At 45.8% G+C, this 22,633-nt stretch overlaps 1 protein-coding gene and 1 long non-coding RNA gene across 2 annotated transcripts in view; one reads left to right on the top strand and one right to left on the bottom strand.

Annotated features, from left to right (window-relative positions):
- Positions 1–4,662: 4,662 nt before the first annotated feature.
- LOC309377162 lies at positions 4,663–14,065 on the bottom strand. The gene is made up of 2 exons (XR_014171450.1): positions 13,420–14,065; positions 4,663–5,129 (listed from the first exon to the last, which is right to left on the bottom strand). It is a non-coding gene; the product is annotated as an uncharacterized lncRNA (long non-coding RNA).
- Positions 14,066–14,687: 622 nt separating this feature from the next.
- Positions 14,688–22,633, top strand: part of TSHZ3 (teashirt zinc finger homeobox 3) — a 115,403-nt gene continuing 107,457 nt past the window's right edge. Inside the window, exon 1 of the mRNA XM_081924006.1 lies at positions 14,688–14,782. Within this exon, the coding sequence (XP_081780132.1) occupies positions 14,743–14,782 (40 nt within the window). The 5' untranslated portion in view covers positions 14,688–14,742. The remainder of the gene's footprint in view (positions 14,783–22,633) is intronic.

Consider the following 22,633-nt stretch of genomic DNA (forward strand, 5'->3'; position numbering starts at 1 on the left):
AGGCACCTGCCCCAATGCTGGTTAATTGCAATTTTAAAGCCACATTTCTTTGTCTCTAGTGTACGGGGATGACATGAGTACAAGGAGAGCAGATCAATGATGGTGTCAGATTTTCTTACTTTCCACGTTGTGTTTGACCTGGATGGCACGAACGGTAGTCACAACTAACGGGGAAAATGAAACCGTCTGTCCTGCTTTTATCACCCTAATGAGCACAAACAAAAATATGTAGAGAAACGCTTTCCCCAAAGTTCTCGAGGTTACTGCTCCAATCCTTCAGCTGTCCCTGAGCGAGCAGGGACAAATGTCAATTGGTACACCACGCAAAGGATTTGTGGGACAATTCAATCTTTACCCTAAAAAAGAAAGAAAGAAAAGAAATTGTGTGCAATAACAACAGCTGCAACTATAATAGCCTTAGTGACAATCATCGGAAATTAAAGAGAGAAAAGGAACATAAGACTAAGAACTACAGCATCTTAAAGACTTAACCATTAATGAACTCTGTTTTGTGGCTTTTGTAGACTGGAGTCCACATCATTGAATGGAAGTCTGCAAAAGCTTCTGCAAACATGGAATCTTGTCAGTCTTTAAGGCGACCCAAGACCATTTTGCATTGGATAGGGATGGAGGAGAATTTCAATTCACATCGCATTTAAAGGTGGGTCTAACTTATTCACACTTTTGGAAACGATATAAGACGATATAAGAAACATAGCAGGCCTTCAAAATTTGCACTGCTCTGGATTTTGCAATGCAATTCTCTGATCAAGCAATGTTCTAAGAAATGTGTATAGGTGGAAACAACATACAGGAAAAATTAGAGGTAATTGCTTTGCAAAAATGTGCATATTAGGCAAAAATGCACAAGGACACACTAGTGAATCTTCATGAGCAAAAACAAACTTCAAATGGATGTAGAAGTGTGGATAATTGAATTTAAGACTGGAAAAATGACAGAGGGAGAAACAGAAATTGACAGATTTGCACATCCCTAGTGCCTGATGGAACAAAAACAGCTGCCCCTCTCGAATAAGGACATAATCCCAGTCTGACAAAAGGTCCATTTCGTCCAGTATCCTATTTTAACAAGTGGGCTCCAGACACTTCTGGAAGCCCATGATCAAGGAGCTTGAATTTAGTGTTCTTGCAAACTATTCCATCTAAACATGATCAGCTTCCTTCTAAACCTACTATGAACAGTCATTGCCCTCAACCAGAGCCAATGTGGTATTGCACAGAAGATGCTAAACCAGGAGGGCCTGGTTCAAATGTCCCGTCCTAGAGCTCCATAAGTAACCATAGGCAAAGCAGTATTTCTCAGCTAACAATTCTACCATCTCATTCTGTGGCACATGTAGACAGGGCATTGGTGTTCTTCAAAATGTGTCATCGTCCCGTTCCCCTCATGTATGGTCAGAGCAGGTCCAACACATTTTGCTGCCTGAGGCAGAATGTTAACACCTCTCCCTCCTCCAATTCAAGGTGTGTAGTACTTGAGGAGGGCCAAGTTAAAATCCCACAATCACCTCTTATTGTTGTATTGTCACTTACGCTAACAAAGATACCTTTGCTGTCCCTTCTTGACATCCAAAACAAGCTGTCTGAGGAACTCACTACACTCTGCCTAATGGTAGGGGCGGCTGTGTCTAGGATGCCCCTCTGCCTTGGTGCAGCCTCCTCCCTGTTCCAGAGTGGGGCAGGCCTGTATGGATCAAAATCAAATACTGGACACACATGCCCAATTCCAGGTGCCACCTTCAAAAGGCTTACCTAAAATTACAGTTGAATTGGATTAATAAATGAATGCAAGATACTAGAGCTTAAACGGGGCTCTGGAGATGGTGCAATCAAACTTCTCGAGATGTCAGCACAGCACTTAGCAGTATTTAACAGTTGCATAATATATGGAAATTCACTTCTGCGTTCCCATGCTGGGAGATATTTCATCTGCTGACATTCTGATGGCGTCATGCAGCAATACAAAGCAGAAGAGTCCTGCCAGGGGGAAAAAGTTGGCAACCTTAGTCTCAGCTTTTCCATGGCTTGACCCCTGCACTTGAAACTGTAGCTTTGTTAAAGGGTCAGGAAAGTCCTTGTCATCTCCCTTCATTGCACTGCAATGGCAGCTATTTAACCAGCTTACACACACCCTAAACTGTGCTAAATCCAGATACTCAGAAAATCCTGGGAAGCGAATAATTTCTGTTTCTCTTCCCTAAAATCCTGTTTGCTAAAACCCATTTGGTAGATGAGAGAATCTTTTTTTCGTTGTGAATAAGTGCTCAGGTTCATTCAGTCATTCCTGTTAACTGCCAAACGCGCCCCCTTTCTCCAGCATATAGGATTTCTATGAAAGCATGATTTAATTTGCAGTTAATTAACTCATCAAATCATCATTCTGATTAATCAATTAATGCTTTCAGACCCAACCGAGACATTTGTAATTTCTTACGAATAAAGTGGGCCCTTTTTTAAATTCATATGGCATGGTGATCAGCCGAAGTGAATGACAGGCAGTGTAAGTGATGCTTTGGACTAAAGTACATGGGATGCTCCTTCAATTAAAGTTTGAAAGCACTAATAGCCATTGATTTGATTCATTCATTAACTACAGATTAAAATGTTGAGTTTACAATCAGAACTCATCCATTGTGGGGAAAGGGTGAGCAATACGTTTAGGCATGAAGCATTGGGGACAGGAGCCTTGGAAGGGTTGCCGTAATACTGGAATGTCTCTAAGCATGTACAAAGTGTTTTTCCATCATTGGTGAGCCTGAAAATAGGCTCTGGTTTGTTTGTTTTTCAAAATGTTGAAGTATTCTGCACAGTGGGGAATCTGTGGCAAACAGACTTGGTATTTGGGGGGGGGGGAGACGTTGGGGCAGTCATTGTGATGCCCTCTAGATGCTGTTGGACTACAATTCCCATGAGCCACAGCCAGCATGGACAATGGTCAGGGATGATAGGACTTTTAGTTGGACAGCAACTGGCTGGCAACACATTTGCTACCCCTGGCAAGGTGTCAAGAGAAATTCAACTACACTCTTTAACCACAGACAATTGAGAGACAAACGAAATGGGTATGTACAGCACAGGCAGAGATGCCTCTAGTATAGCTCTCTTAATGATGATGTGCATCTAGGCAGCAGCAGCACCACCCCACCCCAAATGGTAAAATGGTTTAGCTCCAGGCACCTCTTCATGGTCAGAAATAAGCATTCCTGGGGGAAGGAACCATAGCACACAGGGGTGGGACTGAGCGCGCTCACTTCTCCTGCAAAAGTTCCCAGGTTAATACTTGGGCACCAGCAGTTGCAAAGGGGCCAAGGGATCCCAAATATTTGCTGCGGCTCTTGGTCTCAGACAAACCCCGCGCAAAAACGAGTTTGCAAAAAAGACGAGCTGGTGCCTTCGCAGCGCGCGTAAACTTGGTTGCATGGTCGCAGGAAACCCCTCACCTTTAACAGCTGTGAAAGGCAAGAGTTTAAACGAGCGTCACTCTCCCTCACAACTCTGCAGGGCAAACTTGCTCCGCTGCCCTCCCTCTCCTTTCTTTTCAGGACGGATAAAAGAAAGTCCTTCCACTGCGCAGCGGCGCGTTGTTGAACTACGGAACTCGCGCCCGCAGGAGGCAGCGATGATGGCCACCAAATTGGACGGCTTCAAAAGTGGATTGGACAAATTCGTGGAAGGGGATAAGGCTATCAATGGCCGCCAGCCACTAAGGTCATGCTCTGATTCCACAGTTGGAGGCAGCGATGCTCCTGAATACCAGTTGCTGGAAATCACTGGGCTCTTGGGCTCGGGTCTTGCTTGCGGGTTTCCTACAGGCATCTGGGTGGCCACTGTGAGAACAGGATGCTGGACTAGATGGGGCACTGGCCTGATCCTGCAGGCTTTTTCGATGCTCTTTTCTCCCTTGCATCAGGTCACACACACACACACACACACACACCTCCACCTCTTCTCCTTAAAGGATAGTTATCATGACAGTTAACATCCAGGAGAGTCGTCTTAATCCTCCCAACAATGAAAAGCAAAACAAGTAATCGAGCAACAAAAGATGTTTTTAATTGTTGACAGCCCCACTTTTTTTGCTAAGGAACCCCGGGAGACCGTGCTATGGAAGGGCAGGCGCAGTTAGGGGCGCGCCCCTCCACCACCAAGGGAGGGGGGGGTCTCCTTCGAATCCAACGCCTGCTCTAACGGATGTCTGTCTTGGAATTCAGAAATGCCTGCGCCACACACACACACCCCTGTTTTTTTGTGTCCTAGACAAAAGAGAAACCCCCTTGTTTCTCTTGCGAAACCATCCCAGCGTCGAAGGAAAGGGAAAAGGCTCGTGGGGCCGGGGGAGGATTTGTCTTGCTGTAAATCACCCATCCTTGTCTGGGACTGCTAGCGCCTCCGCCCTGCTTAAGCACATGCGTAACTCTCACCAAAATAAGTGAGACTTATTCGTTTTAGTGGATCGGTGCCAAAAAATTTTTTTTTTATTGTTTTACACAGAGGCGTTTGAAAACAGCACATTTTTTAAAAATTTTTTTAGAAAGAGTGAGTGGGTGGGTGTGCCAAAGACGTGGACATAAAGAAAATACGAATTCTTAGTCTCTCTCTTTCTCATACACCGTTTATGCTATGCAATCAAATGACTTGTGCTTTCTTTTTTAAGCGAATCAAGCTTTATTAAGTATATATTATAGATTATTTTTTTAAAAAATAAATAAATACATGGATGGATGGATCTGGATATCCTGAGCCAGGATCCCAAAAACGTTGCTCGTGGTACTTGCTGCGCTTGCCCTTCTTTTTAAAAAAGCAAGCAAAAGGGAAAAAGAAAAGAGCAATCCCATTTATGCAAAGGCGTCCGCTAGCAAAAACTTCCTAAGGGTGTGTGAAATTGACTAATCTCTCATGGCTTAATATAAATAGCATTTGCTGTCGCCTCTGGTGGCGTTGCAGGATCCGTTTCTTTCCTCCTCCCTCCCGCTGCCCAGCGAGAGCGCACCGCGGCTCTGCCAGGCGTTAACTTATTTCTTCCCAAGCGATGGGCAATTGTCTTCTGCAGAGATTTCCCTTCGCTGCTTCTCTCTCCGGCGGAAGAACCATCTGCAGCTTCCAGCTTTCTGCAAAAAAAAACAAAACCCCTGAGCGCTCTCTCCGTTTGCGTTCAGGCTGGGAAGCGATCAACCCAGAACAGGACGTCCCAGTTACAAATTGAGGGAAGGGGCGCAAACAATATTTTTCTTTTTAAGGAACCAAAATTCCTGCAGCTCGGTCCAGGTTGAATAACCTGGTCGGCTTTAGTGGATTTAAAAGAAAATATATATACCTTCAGCTGCAGTTAAAACAAGCTAAAACAGGGTTTGCAGCAGGTGAGGTTTTGCAAACTCCCCACCTGGAAAATCTGCACTGTCCCAACCCCCAATTTGATGCCCTCAGTTAGGAAAGAGTTTGGAGACGGCCTCGAAAAGTGGTGCTTAAAAGCCATCTTTCCCCCCTTCCTTCTTCCAGAAAGGGTGTGTTTGTGTGAGCGCGCGCGCATGTGTATGCCTATGTACAGTATAGTGTGTGTGTGGCCTCAGCAGGATGAGAGCAGAAAACTTGTCCACGGAAGCTTATCTATCCCCTTGGGACTCTTGGGAGGGCTGCGTGTCCGTGAGTGATGCTCTCTAGTTGTCCCTTACGGCCGTGGCGCAAAAGGGAATCGGGAAGGCGCAAGAGCCACTTTTCCACAACAGCCCCACGCAGAGGGAAGTCAAGGCTTGGCGTTGTCGCCGCCCTTTCCTGGGCGCAAAAGTCCAGAGACCGGCTGGGGTGTGTGGCGCGCCTGAGCGCAGTTGGAGAGGTGTCGTGGGCAACTGGCTCTGCAAACCGTTTTCATTGGCCAGCCCTTGATCTGGGGCTCTTCTGACTTGGCCCCCATTGCACTGATTTACTGGGCGCTTTAGTTCAAGAAGGAGCGCCTCTGGCCAATTGTAGCCTCTGGCCAGTTTTAGCTTCTCCTGTGTGTGGTGTTTGTGTTAAGGCGCTTGGTGTTTCAAGTACACGCACGCACGCACCTCGCAACAGCTCCTTCCAGACAGCGACTAGGATGACAGGGAAAATAATCTGGAGAGGGTTGTGAGATGGGATCTGATACAAAGGAAAAATTGAGTTTCTTTTAAGCATCGCTTCCTTTTTCTTTTTTTTAAGAAAGCGGGGAATGGCAGTAATCCAGAGAGGCAAGACAGGCATTGAATCCAAGCAACATTCCCAATTAAAACAAATAAATAAATGAGATACATAAAATCGAACTTTTCCTCTCCTTGCAGGACTTGCTGAGCCCGTTTGAAAAAACCTAAAGGAGTTAAAACAACAACAATTATTTTGCAAAGACCAGCAGAAGGTGGGAAAAGAGGTTGTTAAAGAATTGCTCAGACTCTCCAGATCAATGGCTTGTGGGGGTCATTTCCGACGTGGAAGTCTTTTGAGACTTGCCCCGCCCCCCTACACCTCTCCACATGCTGATTGCAAATGGTTTTTAAAAGTTCCAAGCTCTGGATTTCTGGGCTGTTAAAAACTAAAACCCTAAAAACTGTCGGAGTTATAACCACCACCGCTTTAGAGGCTCGGCAGACAAAACATCTGGTTCGTTAGGGCAAAGTTGCTGGAAAACAGAAAAGAAAACTTTGCTGCCGTGCAAATTCGCTTACCAAAACAATTTACATTCGAGAAAAGGTTCTTAGCCAAAATGAACAAACTTAGTTTCCTTTTTCTTTTTAATTTGTATCCGAGGGCTCTGGGAACCCACAAGTAATTTCCAACAGAAAATACGTTGTTATTGTTGCTGTTTCATAGCACTTGGGGCAATTTCCCCCAGAGCTCCGCCTCCCACATTTCAGGATTAATGATTACTTTTCCAACTATTTCCCCTCCCCACCAATATTTCCACCACCCTTCAAAAAAAAGAAAAAAGAAAAGAACTGAAGGATGTCATTGGGAAGGAGTGAAGAAGGAGTTATGGGAGGCTGTGTTTTTTTTCCCAAGCCTACAAAAACCTCAGACCCCTCATATTTATGTACATTCATTTCTCCCTTCCTTACTGTTCGTCAAGGAAGGGAGGGGGGGAACACACCCAATATTTTCTTTTCCTACCCTTGGGAGAAATTAAAATTAAACTTGCAATTAAAATCGGGGGAGGGGTGGAACTAGTTGTTGCTTCACCTTAGAACAAAAGAAAATGTTGGCACAGGAGGGGGGAAATTATTACCAAGTTGCTTGTTTTAATAGACAGGCAAGATATATTTATGCTACAAACACACACACGTCCCTGGACCTTGCCAATTTCATTCTGCCTTGCCTGTTTACGCTTACACACACTTACACACACACACACACACACACACACACACAATATTAGGGAGAAGGGTTCACAGCCTCTCTAAGAATGAGTATCTGATTCTCAATACTACAAATACAAACTTTCTTGGGGAGATGGTAGGAATCAGATCCCAGTCTAAAAAGGTCGGCCCCCGCCACGCACCCACACGCACGCTCACGATCATCCCCTTGCAGCCTTCTCAATAACAACACGACTACCTTTGCTCATGACGTTGTTCTGCAATGTATTTCTGCAAAGATTTGCAGCCTCCAGACTCTCTCTCTCTCCACTCACAGGCCAAACCTGTCCTGTTTGCAGGATCAGATCCTCAAGTTCCCTTAAGCCCTTGGCAAATGTAGGGCTTTCCCCCCTTCTTTTTACTCCCAGTTTTATTACTCGAGGCCTAAGCAACACTCCTACAAAGTACGCAATACTTCTTGGGTGAACTTTTGATACCTTCTTAATGACGTTCAACGCGAAACGACCGGGTTAGTGCAAGGATTTGGGGAAGTTAGGTGTTTGGCTGTTTGTGCTTTCAGCAAGAGAAAAGATGTAGGAACTAAGGCAGGTCCTCTACGAAGCTGGTCCCAGCCAGCAGCGGTGGCAAATCTGCGTCTGCGTAGCCATGCCCAGTTTGGTACCCACGCCTCAAATACCTAAGGATAGATCAATCCTTGCCAGATTGTCTGCCGCTGAAAAAGGAGGCAATTCCTTTGGAAGATTGAACTTTTCGGAAGCCAAGTCCTTCCTCTAATTCTGCTAAAATCATCAACCTTCCCAATGTTATTACGACCGTTTTAGGAATACTGGTAATCAAGCTTTCATTACAAATAAGTTTCTTTTATCTAAAAAAAAAGGGGGAGTGTATTTGAGAAGTCAACTTTCTTGTGGCGTTACAACCCAGTAGGATATTTTCTGCTTTGTTTAATAAAACGACAACTTCTCATAGCAAAAAATGCCAAAAGTTCCTTTAAGAAAATATAAATAAATATAAACAGTTATAGATAGGTGTGTAAAGCCTAGCAGACGTGATTCCCTACGGGGGCAAGTTGCCCCCCCCCCCAAGAAGAGGGGTTTTATCTGAAAACTGCCATGTTTAGCAGACTTCTTAGTTTCAGACCGGTGCAAAGGTGGCACCCCCCCCCCCATCTCTCTCCATCTGAGCTACCGAAGTTTTCTGGAATGCTACGCTCATCCCCCAATCCCGAAACGGCAACGCCTTAATTAAAACAATTGCATTTTACGTCCTTAGTTTCTGATAAGAACCATTAAGAGAGTCTCCTCTTTTTGCAAAAAAATAAAAAATTAAATTAAATTAAAACGCCCCCCCCCAAGAACAAGCCAAACTTGTCAGCCCAAATTCTCCAGCGCCTTCCGTAAGACTCATTCCATATAGAGGTAAACTCTCCCAGGTTTGAGTCCCCGGAACAATTAAGACTAAGGAGGTGAATTATAAAGGGAATCCTTCCTCTCCTCCCATCTTACATTATAGCTCTCTGGTTTTACCAGAAGAAGAAGAAATCAAATATTGAGGAAGATCAAGGTTTTCTCTCTTTTTTTCTCTTTACACCTAGCACCCTGGCCGGAGGGGGCGGGGAATATCCCCTCCCTGAAAATTCTATGCCATTTTGCAGGTATTTGACTAATTAAAAAGAAGCAGTTTCACTGGGCCTGCCTTACTAAAATACAGATCTTTCTAATTTAATAGCTGCAGGGGAAATGTGTGTGTGTGTGTAGGGGGGAACATGCAAGGGCTAGACGACTTGTAGTGCCCTTCTCTTCCTGTCCAAACTCCTCTGCCTCTTTCCATCCATCCAATTCTGGATCACTGTTTAATAGGAAAGTGGTCCACGGCATCGTCAGGATGCAAGAAGAACAGGATTAGAGAATGAGGAGTAGATTGGTTGGGGTGGGGGTCACAAGTTTGTGTTGGGTTCTTGTGGTCCTTCAGACACACCAGGGGTTCCTGATGCGACACTCAGCTCAAGGGGAAGTGAATCCAATGAAGAGAAGGATCCACATTATTTGTGGTGGGGGCGGGAGCGGGAGCGGGGAGCGGGGAGCGAGGTCAGAAGGAGGTCCTTTCCCTCCCCACCCCCCGGTTTAAAATTCTGACTTACTACTCATTTGCACGCAAAACCGCCTACCTTCCTGGCCAATAAAACTGCTATTAGCTGGCCGTTCTTCTAATTCTAAAGCACTGTGGCCTGGAAGAAAAAGGAAAGTTTTGCTTCGGTGCAAAAAGTTAACGGATCTCTCCCGTTCGGGTTGCAAAACAGGCCTCTATCTCTGTCCGGACCTCATGGCTTTCAGTTACATCTTGTCTAACCCAGATATCGCCTAGTGTACCCCCGCTCCTTTGGGGCAAAAAACCCCACAAACACACACACACACAACCCTAATAACCACGAGCGATTCTCACGCTGAGCAATAACTCTCAATAATAACAGTCTCAATTGCGCGCACGCCTTGCTTTGGACACCCGTGTATTCTCCCCTTTAGGATCGTGTGCAGCTCTCTGTAGCTGGTCACACAAACCCCGTGCGCTTTTACGCGGTTTGACAAGCATGCATTTTGGAAAGCTGCTCCATTTCTCCGGAGTTTGTTGGGTCTCTGTCTCTCTGCTCTCCCCTCCGCCGCCGCTTCAAGACTTTGCGCTCACGTTTGCTGCAAAGGCAAGCTGACCCCTTCTTCCCTGCTTAAGTTGCCCCGCGCGCGTGAGTTATTGGTGCGGAATCTCCCAGCCTCCCGTTCCGCCTGCCCGGCGCTTGCAGTGGCAACGCGCGCATCCCGGGTGACACTGATGGATGCGCCAATGGGGGAGATGGACAGATGTTGGGGCGGATCTAACGGCATGCAAAGCCAGAGAAGCAGAGGGAACTCGGAGCATCGGGATTGCGGGGAAATAAAATAGAAAACCCACTCATTCCTGGTACACACAACCCGCCAACAAAGTCAGAGAGGAAATGTTTCTTCTTCTTCTATTATTATTATTATTATTATTATTATTATTATTATTATTATTATTATTATTATTATTATTATTATTGGGTAGGCTAAGGGTTTGCTAAGCAAGCCCTTATCGCCTCTCGCGGTGTCCAGATCCTGGATCCTGCAAGAGCAAACCGACGCCAATGCAATGGAGCCCAGCGACCCTGGACAAGACAACTCACCCTCTTCTGCTCCTAGGCAAGAGAATTAACATTCTCCCACGCTGGCGGTGGCAATTTCCCGAGGACTGCAAAATACTTTTGCTCTCTCTCTGTGCGTGTGTGTGTCTCATCCTAAGGGACCATCTCTCTCACCCCTCCCTTTCTTAAAAAAAAAGGAAACCATCTAACAACAGCATATTTTTCCCTCCCCCTGCTACTCTTCAATGCAAAAAAAGAAGAGAGAGAAACTACCTTCCCCCGCACAGCAAAACCCAACATCTGAAAACATCTGTACCGAGTGAGGGTCTTGGGAGGCATCCCAAAATCTTCAAAGACTAGGACAGACTGCAGTGTGTTTCTTAATTTTTTTTTAATAAAAAAACCTTACTGTGAAAAAGTGAGATCACACTCTCCCCCCACTCAAAAAAGCACGAGATTACACACAAATTGTTATCATCATCAATTTTTTTTTAAGAGAGGAAAATTCTTTGCTACTGATGTTTGCTGCGCTTAAGCAAAAGGATCTGGGTCTCCAGGCGCTTGCCCGGGCATTGCAGGGAGCTGTTATTAAATATCTCTCAGCCACACAAAGAAAAGAGAGCGGGGAGGAAGAGAGAGAGAAAGAGAAAGAGAAAGAGAAAGGGGGAGGGGGGTGCAATTGGCAGTCGAGAAGGTGCTTGGCTCTACCTTCTGATCCATGTTCATAAAGCACTTGAAACGCAGTTAAGAGTCCATCCTCTCTTCTCTGGCTCCCCCTCTTCCCTCCTCCCTCCCTTCCATTCCCTCTGCCGTACCCTATTGCAAGCCAGGAACACCCAATCGAACGCGCAGCGCATCGATTCGCCAAGCGCTCTTTTGGCAAGGGATTTCTTTTTCTTTCTTTTTCTTTCTTTCTTTTTAAAAACCCACCCTCCTAGATCTCTTTCCCCCACCAATGAACTTGGACTTGAAAGGCGGGGTGGGAGCGAGCGAGCGACTGAAAGAGCCTCTTTTAAAAAATAAAATAAAAATTTTAAGAAGTACGTGGTGTGATGTGTGGTGAAGAAGAAAACCTGGGAGGCTTGTTTCTTTTTGCAATGGACCAAGCTTAGCTGGTCTTTATTATTATTATTTTTTCTCCTTCCCTTCCCCGTACTGTTTGCAAAGATTTCCTGGGGGACCTTTGCAAAGATGAGGACAGAGACGTGAAGGAAGGCAGGAAGAGGAGAGAGGGGGGGCGGGAGGGGGGGAGAGCTCCTAAAGTGGATCCCCTCTGCAGCAAGAAAGAGGATTGCAAGCCGGAAACCTTGGATATATGCTTGCAGGAGCCTGAAAAAGCACCCAGCAAGGAAGGCTGGTAAGTCAGGGAAGCAGCAATGCTAGAGGGGGGCGTGAATCCCGGAGGGGCGCATGAATGCTGTGGGCCCCAGAGAGAGAAGCGATTGGAGGGGCGCTGCTGTTTCTTTCCTTTCCTTTTTAATGCTGGGTCCTGGGTGGAGTGTTTTGTTGTGGGGCAGGGGAGAGTTGCACGTGCAATCCAGCTCCTACTTATGCGTATTCGGATGCAAGTACCACCGACTCCGGCAGAACTTCTTCCCAAGTCAATTTCTCTCTCCTCCCCCCCCCCCCGTCAAAAACCCCTTCCTTTACGTTGGCGGACTCACGAATCCTAAGTCCCGGGACCCCTGATCAAAGCAGGAGGGTCAAGTTTCAAAGGGGCTTGCACCCCCTAACAAGGAGTTTGCACCTCTGTTGCTGGACTCCTGCGGTTGACCTATGCTGCTTAATAATAATAATAATAATAATAATAATAATAATAATAATATAATAATAATAATAATAATAATACTTCCAGAGATTTTGGCATGCGGAACACAGTCCTCCAGCCTAGAAAAATACTTTGCCCCTTCTGTGCTCTCTCTCTCTCCCCCGAATCCCCCGCCCTGGTGCTGCCACTGAATGGGGGGGGGGGGGAGTTTAGAGGCGCCTGGCGGTGGTTGAAAGGGAAGGGAGCAGGAAGCACCCCTGATAGCAGAGCTGGGCAGACCTTCTCCCTTCCTCTCCCGCTGGCCTCCCTTGACAGATCTGCTGTCAAGGCCTGGATGACCGGAGGGCGGCCGCGTTTCAGGAGGGGTGGGCAGGCGGGAGAGGCTGCCTGGAAGAACTCTGGCTCACCCCTTCCCAGCCAACACCCCCCCCCCGCGCGCCTGCCAGCCACCCCCATCCGCATGCCTTCCACGCACTTCCCAGACTTTACTTTGCTGGAGGAATTCTCCTCCGAGCTGGAGAGGAAGGAAGATGATGGATTTCTTATTTCTCCCTTTTGGAGAAGAAGAGAGAAGGATCTCTAAGCCACGGGGTTTTTGTTTAAGGGGGATTCTTTCGAGGGAGTTGTCTGAGAAGGGGAGGGATTGGGACCCTGGAGCAACATAGGGAGGAGAGGTCAAGAAATGGGAGCTTTCCAGGAATGCCCCCTGGGGATCTTTGGAAGGGATCTGGACTTTGGGTGGGTGGTCTTTGAAGCTCACGAGATGGGCTTTCTCTCCAAGTTAATTGATCCAGGTGGGATAAGGGGAGACCCAAAGGATGCCTTGGAGAGGTTTAGACGGGGGCTGAGAGGGCGTTTAGGATATTGGGGGGGGCGGTATCCCCATCTTTGTCCCATTGGCCTAGATCTGAGATTCCCTCCAGACCTCAGGGCTTTGCAATAGGAGCGGGATCGGAGAGCCCAACCGAGGTGGGACCCCCAAACTCCTGTCGAGAAGTCTCAGGTATTTTTCCTGCTCCCCAAAAGAGGTCTGTCTGGGGGGGACAGGGGGTCCTGCCAATGCTGTCCTGGGGGTTCCCTCTGGTTGTGGAGGTGGATGGAAACCTAGGAGATGCATCCCGAGCACAGTGTGTGCGTGGAAAGGTGAGTCTCACCTGTGGGACGGGACGAGGAGCCGCTCTTCCTCTCCTCCTCGGCCACTCCTGGGGGTTCAGGCTCCGGGCAGGGACTTCCATGGGATACCCAAAAGGTGGCTTTCAGAACTCTCACGCGCGGTGGCTGGGGCGAAGTGGGGGGGGGGGAGAGGAAAGAAGGACGGCCCACCAGTTGGGTTGGGGAAGAGGCATGCTCCTCCCCTGCTTTCCTTGGGCAGCTTGGCATCTGAGACAACCCCCTGCCCGCTCTGCTGCAGACCGGGCACCCTCGAGATCACTCGCTCTAAGCTGATGGGCGCCGTCGAGGCTGCGGATTGAATTGAGCGGGGAGGGGACGGGTTGGAGGAGGAGGAGGAGGGATCCTCCCCCGTCCCTCCTTGTCCCCTCCCCCTCCTCCCGGCTGCCATCTGGGGAGGGGGAATCCCCTCTCCTCCTGCCTCCCCCCCCCTCCCCACTCCAGAGCGCTCTTCTTTCGCGCGTGGCCCTTGCTGCGTTGCTGGGCGGCTGCCGCGCGAGGCGCAAAGAGTTAAGGCGGCAGCGGCAGCTTCGGCGGCAACGGTGATGGGCGCCCCCCTCTCCCTCCCTCTCCCTCTCCCCGGCGACTAGTTGGAGTCACGCTGCGATCATCTCTTTTTCCCTTCAAGCTTTGCCTGTTGCCTCCGCCGAAGCCGAAGAAGCCGCCGCTCCCTCCGAGCGCCGCTTGCCGAGCCGTCGGAGCGCCGGGCTGGAGAACTGCAAGGCTGCGCGCGGCGCTTCCAAGAGCCGGCCGGCCGCTCCAGCAGGAACCCCGGAGGGCGCTTGATGCCGTGAGCTCCCCGAAGAAGACCGGAGGAGGAGGAGAAGGAGGCGCCGCCGCCGCCGTCGGGCCGGGCTGGGGGTGGCTCCCCTCGGAAGGACTCCCCCAGAGGGCGCCTCCACAGGGCTGGCCCCAGTCCTTGCGCTCCTTGCTGCGGGGCGATCTGTCAAAGTCCCCCCTCCTTCGCTCCTTCCCTCCCTCCTTCCCGCGAGCAGCAGGGCTGTCCTTTGCGCTCCCTTCTCCGGCTGCTGCTCCTGCCTCCGCCTCCTCTTTCTCCTCCTCCTCCTCCTCCTCCTCTTGCACATCGTGCATGCCCAGCAGCGGCAGCAGAGGCGGCAGCAACAACAACAAAAAGCTCGCAGCGGCAGCGGCAGCCCAGCCTGGAGCGGCTCTCTCCTCCGACCAGGATCGAGGGAGGCTGAAGCAACTCTGTTCGCCCCCAGCCCCCAGCCGGCCACCTCCTCCGCCACCTCCTCGCCGCCGCCGCCGCCTCCTCCGGGCGCTGCCAGCGGACGCTGCCTTGCAACATGCCGAGGAGGAAACAGCAAGCGCCCCGGCGCGCAGCAGGTACGAGCCAGGCGCTCCCCCCACATCCTCTCTTCCCAGAATCTGCCACTCCAGGTTAGATTCCGCCCTGCACCCCGCTCCTCTCTTGACCGCTGCTTAGCCAGGCTCTCTTTCGCTCCTTCTCTCTCCCACGATTTAGGAAGCAGGGTGGGGTTGTGGGGGGTTGGTTGGTGGGAATAGCCACCCTCTCAGCGCCTTACTTTTGATTTCATTGGGGCTGAGACCCTTGGATTCCGGAGCTTTGGGGCACTTTCCTGAACTGTGCATCATCTGGGTGACTTGTACAAAGAGGGCCGTTGGGGTCCTCTTTGGCTTCCCCACCGCCTTCCTGGTTCCCTCTGCCAGTTTTTCACCCCAAATGTTATTTATTTATGGTTTCTTGTGCCAGAGGAGGTGGTTTGGCAGGCGGCACAGAGAGACGCTTAGGACCATGTGGATAAAATTCCTTCACCCAACTTTCTTTCTTTGCCTTTGGGGGTGACACCGAGAGAGGGGGCACCACCACCAGACACCCTCTTCTTTCTGAATGGGCACTTCCTTTGACACCCTCCACGCTATTGATTTCTAATTTATAAGACTAAGCTGCACAGGAAACCAGAGCAAAGGAAAAAAAGGGGAAAAAACGGTTCTGGATATTGTTAGATGGTTGTCAAGAATCTTTTTTTACATTCCTTTTTACACTTGCCAGAGTTTGTTTTTTAGCATATCCATATACTTTTCCCTTTTAACTTTTTTTTTTTTAAAAAAGAAACTGGTCCACTTTATTTACCATCAGCAGTGCTAGCTCTTGTTAAATTTGCAAACCGGATATTTTTGTGTGTGGAAAGGCCAGGTTTGCAAAACAAATACTTCTTCCTTCCTCCATGCCTTCCTTTTAAAAACAAAACACCAAACCCCATACCTTTTATTTTTGCAGCCCTTTTTAAGGCAAGGGGTGGGTGGAGATCTGGGTCTGGAGCAGAGTTTCCTTGGCCTGTTGCCATCCTTGATTTGATGGCTGATTGATTGCCTGTCATCCAGTTGCCTTTGATCTATTCATTCCCAATAAACCTCAATAAATCACTTGCCATGGTAACGCCAGACTCTGTATGACATCACGCACGTGGCCTGTCAGCTCTGCCAGTGCAACTTTCAGGGTTTCTGGTTTGCTTTAGTTGGGGTGGCATGGACGGAGAGAGTTGATTAGGGGAGATCTTCTTGCACTGGAAGATCCCCTCCTTGCAGAGTACTGAAGGGGAGAGGATCAGTATTCTGTGGATATTTAAGTGTGGGAGATGAAGTTCTTGTAATCTTTAGGAAGCAGACATATGCAAGGTATGCTGAGTGCCCTTTGATTTTGAAGTGGTTGTCGTCCTATGTTTAATCAGGGAGTTTATCATTTCTTGTGGCAATGAGAAGGAAGGTATACTTCTCAACAGCATCTTCTCAGAAATGGCTTGGTCTACAAGATAACCAGGCAGGCAGGCAGGCAGGCAGGCTGGCTGGCTCTCATGGGCGACAAGTTTGATTTTTCTTGAAATGAATCAGCATGCATGGCATACATGCATCTTAACTTCATTCCTACATATCCATTTCCCCCAAAGCATGCCTCACCGATCGCCTTCCTTTCTTGAAGTTGTGATAGGAAGAAACTCTTTGTTTCCTCCTTGCAACACTTTAGCACTTTGCTCAGGAGCTGGGAAGTTAAGGAAAAGTTTCTGTTTGTAACAAACACGATGACGTAGGCACCTATCCCGTCTTTTGCCTTTCAGATGAATGTGAAGAAATGCTTGAAAGGTGAATTCAGAAGTTTCCCTTAACAATGATTAATTTCACTGGAAAGGAAATATCTTCCAGGAGGTTCAGGCCTGTTCCTCAGGGCTAAACCAAGTTTTGAACTTGCAGTGTTCAGGAAAGGAAAGTCTCCAGACCTCTGCTGGAATTGGGGTTGGGCTGTGCTTTCTGCTGAACCTTTATATTTTGAGACATGCTTTCTTCTTTATATATATGCAGTTCTCACAAACAACCTACGATGTGTGCTGCACTGAGCAAAAGTGAAATCTCTCCTAGCTAACAACAGTGCAGATTTTGAATAAAGCTGAGCACCTTTGGCTGAAGCATTTAAATCACTTAAAAAAAATAAAAATAAAAAGGAAAACTAATATAGCAGCATTTTTTTAAATGAAAAGAAAGAAAAGAGCTTTGCAATGTAAAGTAGCAGGTTATTTAAGAAATATTCATTAACAAAAAAAAAGGGAGTTCGGGACTAATAGGAGATGGAAGAATGGATTTGCTCTATCAAAATGACCCGTCAAAACGACTTTGTTTCATATTTGATTTAATTGTCTCTCTCCTGACAGGCACATTTATCAATAGCTTAATGGTCAATCAGAAGTTGGCAGAGTGAATGCTTTCATTCTTTCTCATACACTTGCCTTGCCTTTACTTTATCAAAATGCCTTTGGCTAATGGATATAGGGAGTGGGGGTAGAGAATGAATGAGATCTGCTTATTTAAGGCAAGTGGAACAAAACTATGCTGTTGGTATAGGAAAAAATAGCCGAGGAGTTGTTTATTATTATTATTATTATTATTATTATTATTATTATTAAAAACCATTTGATGCAGCAGAAAGTTTTTTTAAAAAAATGTTTTCTTTTCTTTTTTATTTAACAGCTGCAACTTGTAAGGTCCGTGACTGCTTTTGTGGTATACTCAGAGCGATGACAAATTTATTGCTTTGTACTGATAGAGCAAAGAGGAGAAAAAACAGGGGGGGGGGTAGAGGGAGAGTATGTGTGTTGGAGAGAGGAGACATACACATTACATATCCCTTGATTCGTCACTCAGGAAATCCAGTCTCCAGCAACCTTGAGAATACTCTAGGAAAAAAAAATCCCCCTCCAAACTGAAAGGTCCGCTCAGCCATAAAAAAAGAAAAGTTGTTTTGCCAGCTTCATTAGTGTTCACCTAATTAGCTGTAAACCTGATGGATTCCTGACAGCTTTAATGATTGGAGATGACAAGCTCCACGCAGTGTCATCCAGCGGAATTAGGTTTGGAGCTAGTTTGATGTAATCAAGTTGATATTACACAGTCCTGGTTGCCTTTAGTTGTGCATTAACTCAATTTTCTGCTGCAGGTGACAAATGGGCTTTGGTACCTGGATAATCATGTCATAGGAATTAGGGCCCTCGTAATGGTCTGGAGTTGAATAACAACAACAAAGGACTCTCGGCAGCGTAGAGAGAGCTTGCAGCAGGTATTGGAGACAGGTGCGCAAATCCTTCATGTCTAGCCCAAGTGTGAACACCACAAGGGAGAAGACTAAAGCTGTCTTGAAGAATCAGAGAAATCTGTAAAAATGATGGTGTCTGTTTGTTTACTTTAGGACTTGGGATGAGTAGGGTGGATGAGAGTAGAGGGGATGGAGCCGCTGAACGGGGTTTCTAAGAGGTACCAAAAGGTTTTATTTGGATAGCATTCCCCCCCCCCCGAGTTTTCATCATTTAAGTTGGAAAATGGTGTGTGCTGAGAAGGGGAACAGCATTTATTGCTGATTAGGAAAGTGTGGAGATTCTGCATTTAACAGAGGCCATTCTAGTTCATGCAAGCCATAATTATCTCACTTGGAATTACAAGCTTCCACATATTGCTTTTAAAAAAATAAAATCTCCCTTTTTCAAAGATTGAGAAAATATTATTGCTGTTTCCTTTTCAGGTGGGGTTGGACATGATGGCTGGGAATTGTAAAGGTCCCCTAGAAGTGCTTTCAGACTGCCATTATAATACACATTGAACTCAGTGGGGCTTGTTTCTGAGTAGGCATGTATAGGGCTGTGTGGTTAAAGATGCAGCTCACCTTGGTGTTGTTATGGTGGAATTAGAGATTTCTCGCTTTGCACCCTGAGGATGTTGCCACCCCACCTTCAAACAATAAGGCAGAGCAAATCTGATCTGAGGCCTGGAAAAATTACAGCAAAGGCTTCAGGTGTGATCCAGAATACTTAACACCAATGGGAATTATGTCATGGATTTCAGTGCTATGTGGATTCCACCATCAGCTCTGCAAAATATGCTGTATTTTCCACAACTGTACATGTAGTTCTATTAAAATCCTTAAATTGACTTCTGCTCCTGAAAAGGACTTAAGTCAGCAGGAAAACGTACAAATAGAAATAGATGGATTTTATTTTACTTCCCTCCCATGGAAACCTCTTTGGTTATCAGAGATCACAGTGAAATTTGCAAGTTCTTATAGCCTTGGTGGCGGTAGGAGATAATCTGCCATACAGGCTGAATTATAATGCTTAGGTCTTCAGGTGAAATCCAGAAATTGGGAATATGAGTCCAGGAAGTTGAGTGTAACCCCTAAAAAAAGTTTGTACACCACAAGTAGTGTGTGTGTGTGTGTGTGTGTGTAGAACTGCATGCTGTGATAAAGTAAACTCTCTTCCTGAGCCCCTCCAGCCTCAGCCTCTGGGACTTTCCTTTGCTTACAAACCTGCCACATATTTCTCTGTGGGGCACAGAGTCTTCTTAGCTGACAAAATGATTAGTTATGGTTAAGGTTGTCCTTTGCAGCCCCTTACCCCTCAAAATAAAATTTAAAAGTGTGGGAAACAATGAGCAAAAGGAGGTGAGGGAGAGAGTGGAGCGTAAACGTTTGAAAAAGGAAGGAAATCCTGATTCCATTGAATGGCTTGTTGGGAAAGGGAATTTTCTAGAATCAGCTGCCACTGCTCCCATTAGCTTGACAGCTGTCAATTAGCTCTTCAGTAGTCTCCTGGGCCACAGTTTATTGCGTGCAGTTGATGTTGTCATTTTGTTCTCCGTTTTGCCTTGAGCACTATGATGAGCTGGAGTGAAATAGTCAATAACTGATGTATCAGCAGTTATTTCTTAAATTGGCTCACAAGTCTGCATTTCCCCCCTTTTTTATAGTAAAGATTGTTTTGTAAAGTGATTAGAATGAATTGTGACTGCTACAGGGTTATGGGAAATGTGGTCTAGCTTGGGGGGGTGTTAGAAGGATTATTTTTGGTGCCTTTTTTTTTTGGTCTAGGCTGTTTTCAGGATCAGTGTGAATGTGAATGCATTAAAGGCAAGAGAGGGGAAGAGAGCGCACGACCGAGAGCATCTTCAGAGGAAAGTGCAAAGGAAATTGTGAAGGGTACAAGCTGCACACTTAGATGCATGCATATGGAACAGTGAAAGTGCGAATAAAAATAAATTTATTTGCCATTGAGAGGGGGGGGGTGGGAAAGAGGGAGAGAGCCTGCCCTGTAGCTTTTTATATAAACCTTGCAAGCATCGCCTCAAAACTGTGCAGCAATCCATATTTTAACCCGTTGTTTTGGCCAGTCTGAAGACAATCCTAGCTACAGCGATTCCATTTGCAAATTCTTAATATTAGACCCACTGTCTTTCAAGACAAAAAATAAAATAACAAGCAAACCAAAATGCCTCAACGTTATTCAGGAAAGTAGGTGTATGTTTGCGCTCTAACAGTGGGCTATAAAGCAACAGACTTAAACCTTACATTATTTACAAAACCATTTAGTATCATGTCCAGGACCACCCACTTCCAGGTATTCAAGGCTTTGAATTCTTTCCATTTATTCTGTTGCACCCCAAACTGGGGTTTTCTCTGTTGAAGGATTAGAGTTTTCCTTTTTTAAAATAGAAAGAAAGAAAAACCCTGAAAGGTGAATACAATATATTGTATTTAATAACAATGATATGGACTGGTACATCCAGACAGATAATATGCAGTTGTAATTAGACTGAATAGACAGGCATTCATTTTTAAATTTTTTGACACATGCATAAAATAGTCATATAATAAGATAAGATGACAATTTTATGTTAGGTTGATAAAGTGTCCCGATACATGCATTTAAATGTCTGTAAGCCCTTTTTTATCCAGACAGATTAATTCTAGTTTTTCAGCATTTGCGGAGTCATTAAATTAATTTCCAGAATTCCACTAAACAAGTGAATTTTTGTGTGTTTCACTTACATACAGGGGTGGAGACTGGAATCATTGTGGTTAGGCTTTTTTGTTTGAGTATTTCTGCACTGAAAACAAAGGAAAGAAAGAAAGAAAGAAAGAAAGAAAGAAAGAAAGAAAGAAAGAAAGAAAGAAAGAAGAGAGATATTCTCCACAAAGAGAAGACTCAACCCCCCCTTATATAAGATTATTTTGAAGGACAGCATAGAATTTATTGCCAGTAAAGTTGCTATCTAAAAAGGACAGGAATATATATATATATATATATATATATATATATATATATATATGCAAGGATGTGTTTAGCTACCCATAATTTTGCCAATGAAAGATGCTTTAAGTTCATTGGAGATGGGAAGAATTCATCAGCCGTGTAGAGTCGTATGTCCTTAAGGGGGGGGGGGGAGCAGAGACTTCATCAAAGGGATCCTGAACGCTCGCCAGCATTATACACCATCTCATTAGCTTCGTTACAAGGGGAGGGGTGGCTTTACCCAAATAATGAACTTGAAGAATAATTTATTATTTCATATTGCGAGGTTACATTCCAATTAATCAGAGTTCTCTTCCCTTCGCTTACAAGAAAGTCTTTAGAATACAGGTGAGTTCTCCACTGCAGCAATTCTGGCAGATTCTACCATAGGGAGGAAGCTCCTTTCCTCATTCCAGAATGCCACCAACACACTTCTTCATTTTAAACCAGCCAGTGAAAATACAACTTAATTTGACCGTTCTTGCAATAATACTAAGGTTGTGGTGGTGGTTGTCATTTAAAAAGTTATTTGCTGTAAGGGCCTAATTTGTGTGTGTGTGTTTTGCTGATCCATGTTGGCCCTCAAATAAAAGCTTCTTTTTTAAACAAGCTTATAGCACAAATCAAGAGGTCAAAAGGGCAGCTGCATATTCCTGCTCCGAAGAGATGTAACATAATGTACAAAGTGATGGACCAAACTCTGGCCCAGCACCACACATTTCTGTTGTTCGTTTTCTTTCAATATTCCATTTCCATCATTAAGCTGGGCCCTCTCTCTCTCTCCCTCTCTCTCTCTCTGGATCTTCTGTGTTCTTTGTAGGATGCAGGTTGCATGAAACAGGCCATTTTTTAATGAACAATTTAATGTAAATGGGTTCTGAATTTAAATTAATATTAATGAAGCTTTGAGTGAATTTATTTTGCATACACAAAGAGTTGTAACTCTTTCACCCAAACACTCTTGTCTGGATCTGCTAACACATTTGATGGGCAGGCTGGTTAGCTTTTAATTTTGTATGTGTTTGCGTATTATTGTGTGTGTTTTTTTAATCGATTATACCACTTTGGTCTTGCTCTTAGCACAGCATCAAGCAGAGCATCCTCTTGGTTTAAACACACACACATACACCTGTGCTCATCTTTGCAGTTTGCATTTTTTTAGTAACTCTTGTCTTTCTCTTCCTCTTCCTACAATTTAGACTTTAGTCATGCATTGATGCCTTGGGAAATTGATTCGAACATTAGTTAGCAGAGTCGAGATATTTTCTTCTTACCTCTAATGCATTATGTATCTCGGAATGATGGGATGTTCTATAATTAATTCTGTTAGATGTAATTGCTATAATCACTTTGATGCTACACATAATAAGAGTAATATGGTAAGCATATGAAAAAATATAAACACCTTATTGTAACGCTTTTGAGTCAAGGGCTAAACATACCTATACAACTATACACAAACCAACTCCATTGGTCCTTATTTTGCTGTGCACTTTATTTTTCCTTTCTTAGGCAAAGGTGACCTTTTAATTTTACATTTCCTTCCCTCCGACAAGGGAATTCTAGAAAACATGAAAAAGTTTTTCCGCGGTGGCCAGAGCTCACT

This window comes from Podarcis melisellensis, assembly GCF_964234715.1.
Source record: "Podarcis melisellensis genome assembly, chromosome: 8".
Lineage (NCBI taxonomy): Eukaryota > Metazoa > Chordata > Lepidosauria > Squamata > Lacertidae > Podarcis > Podarcis melisellensis.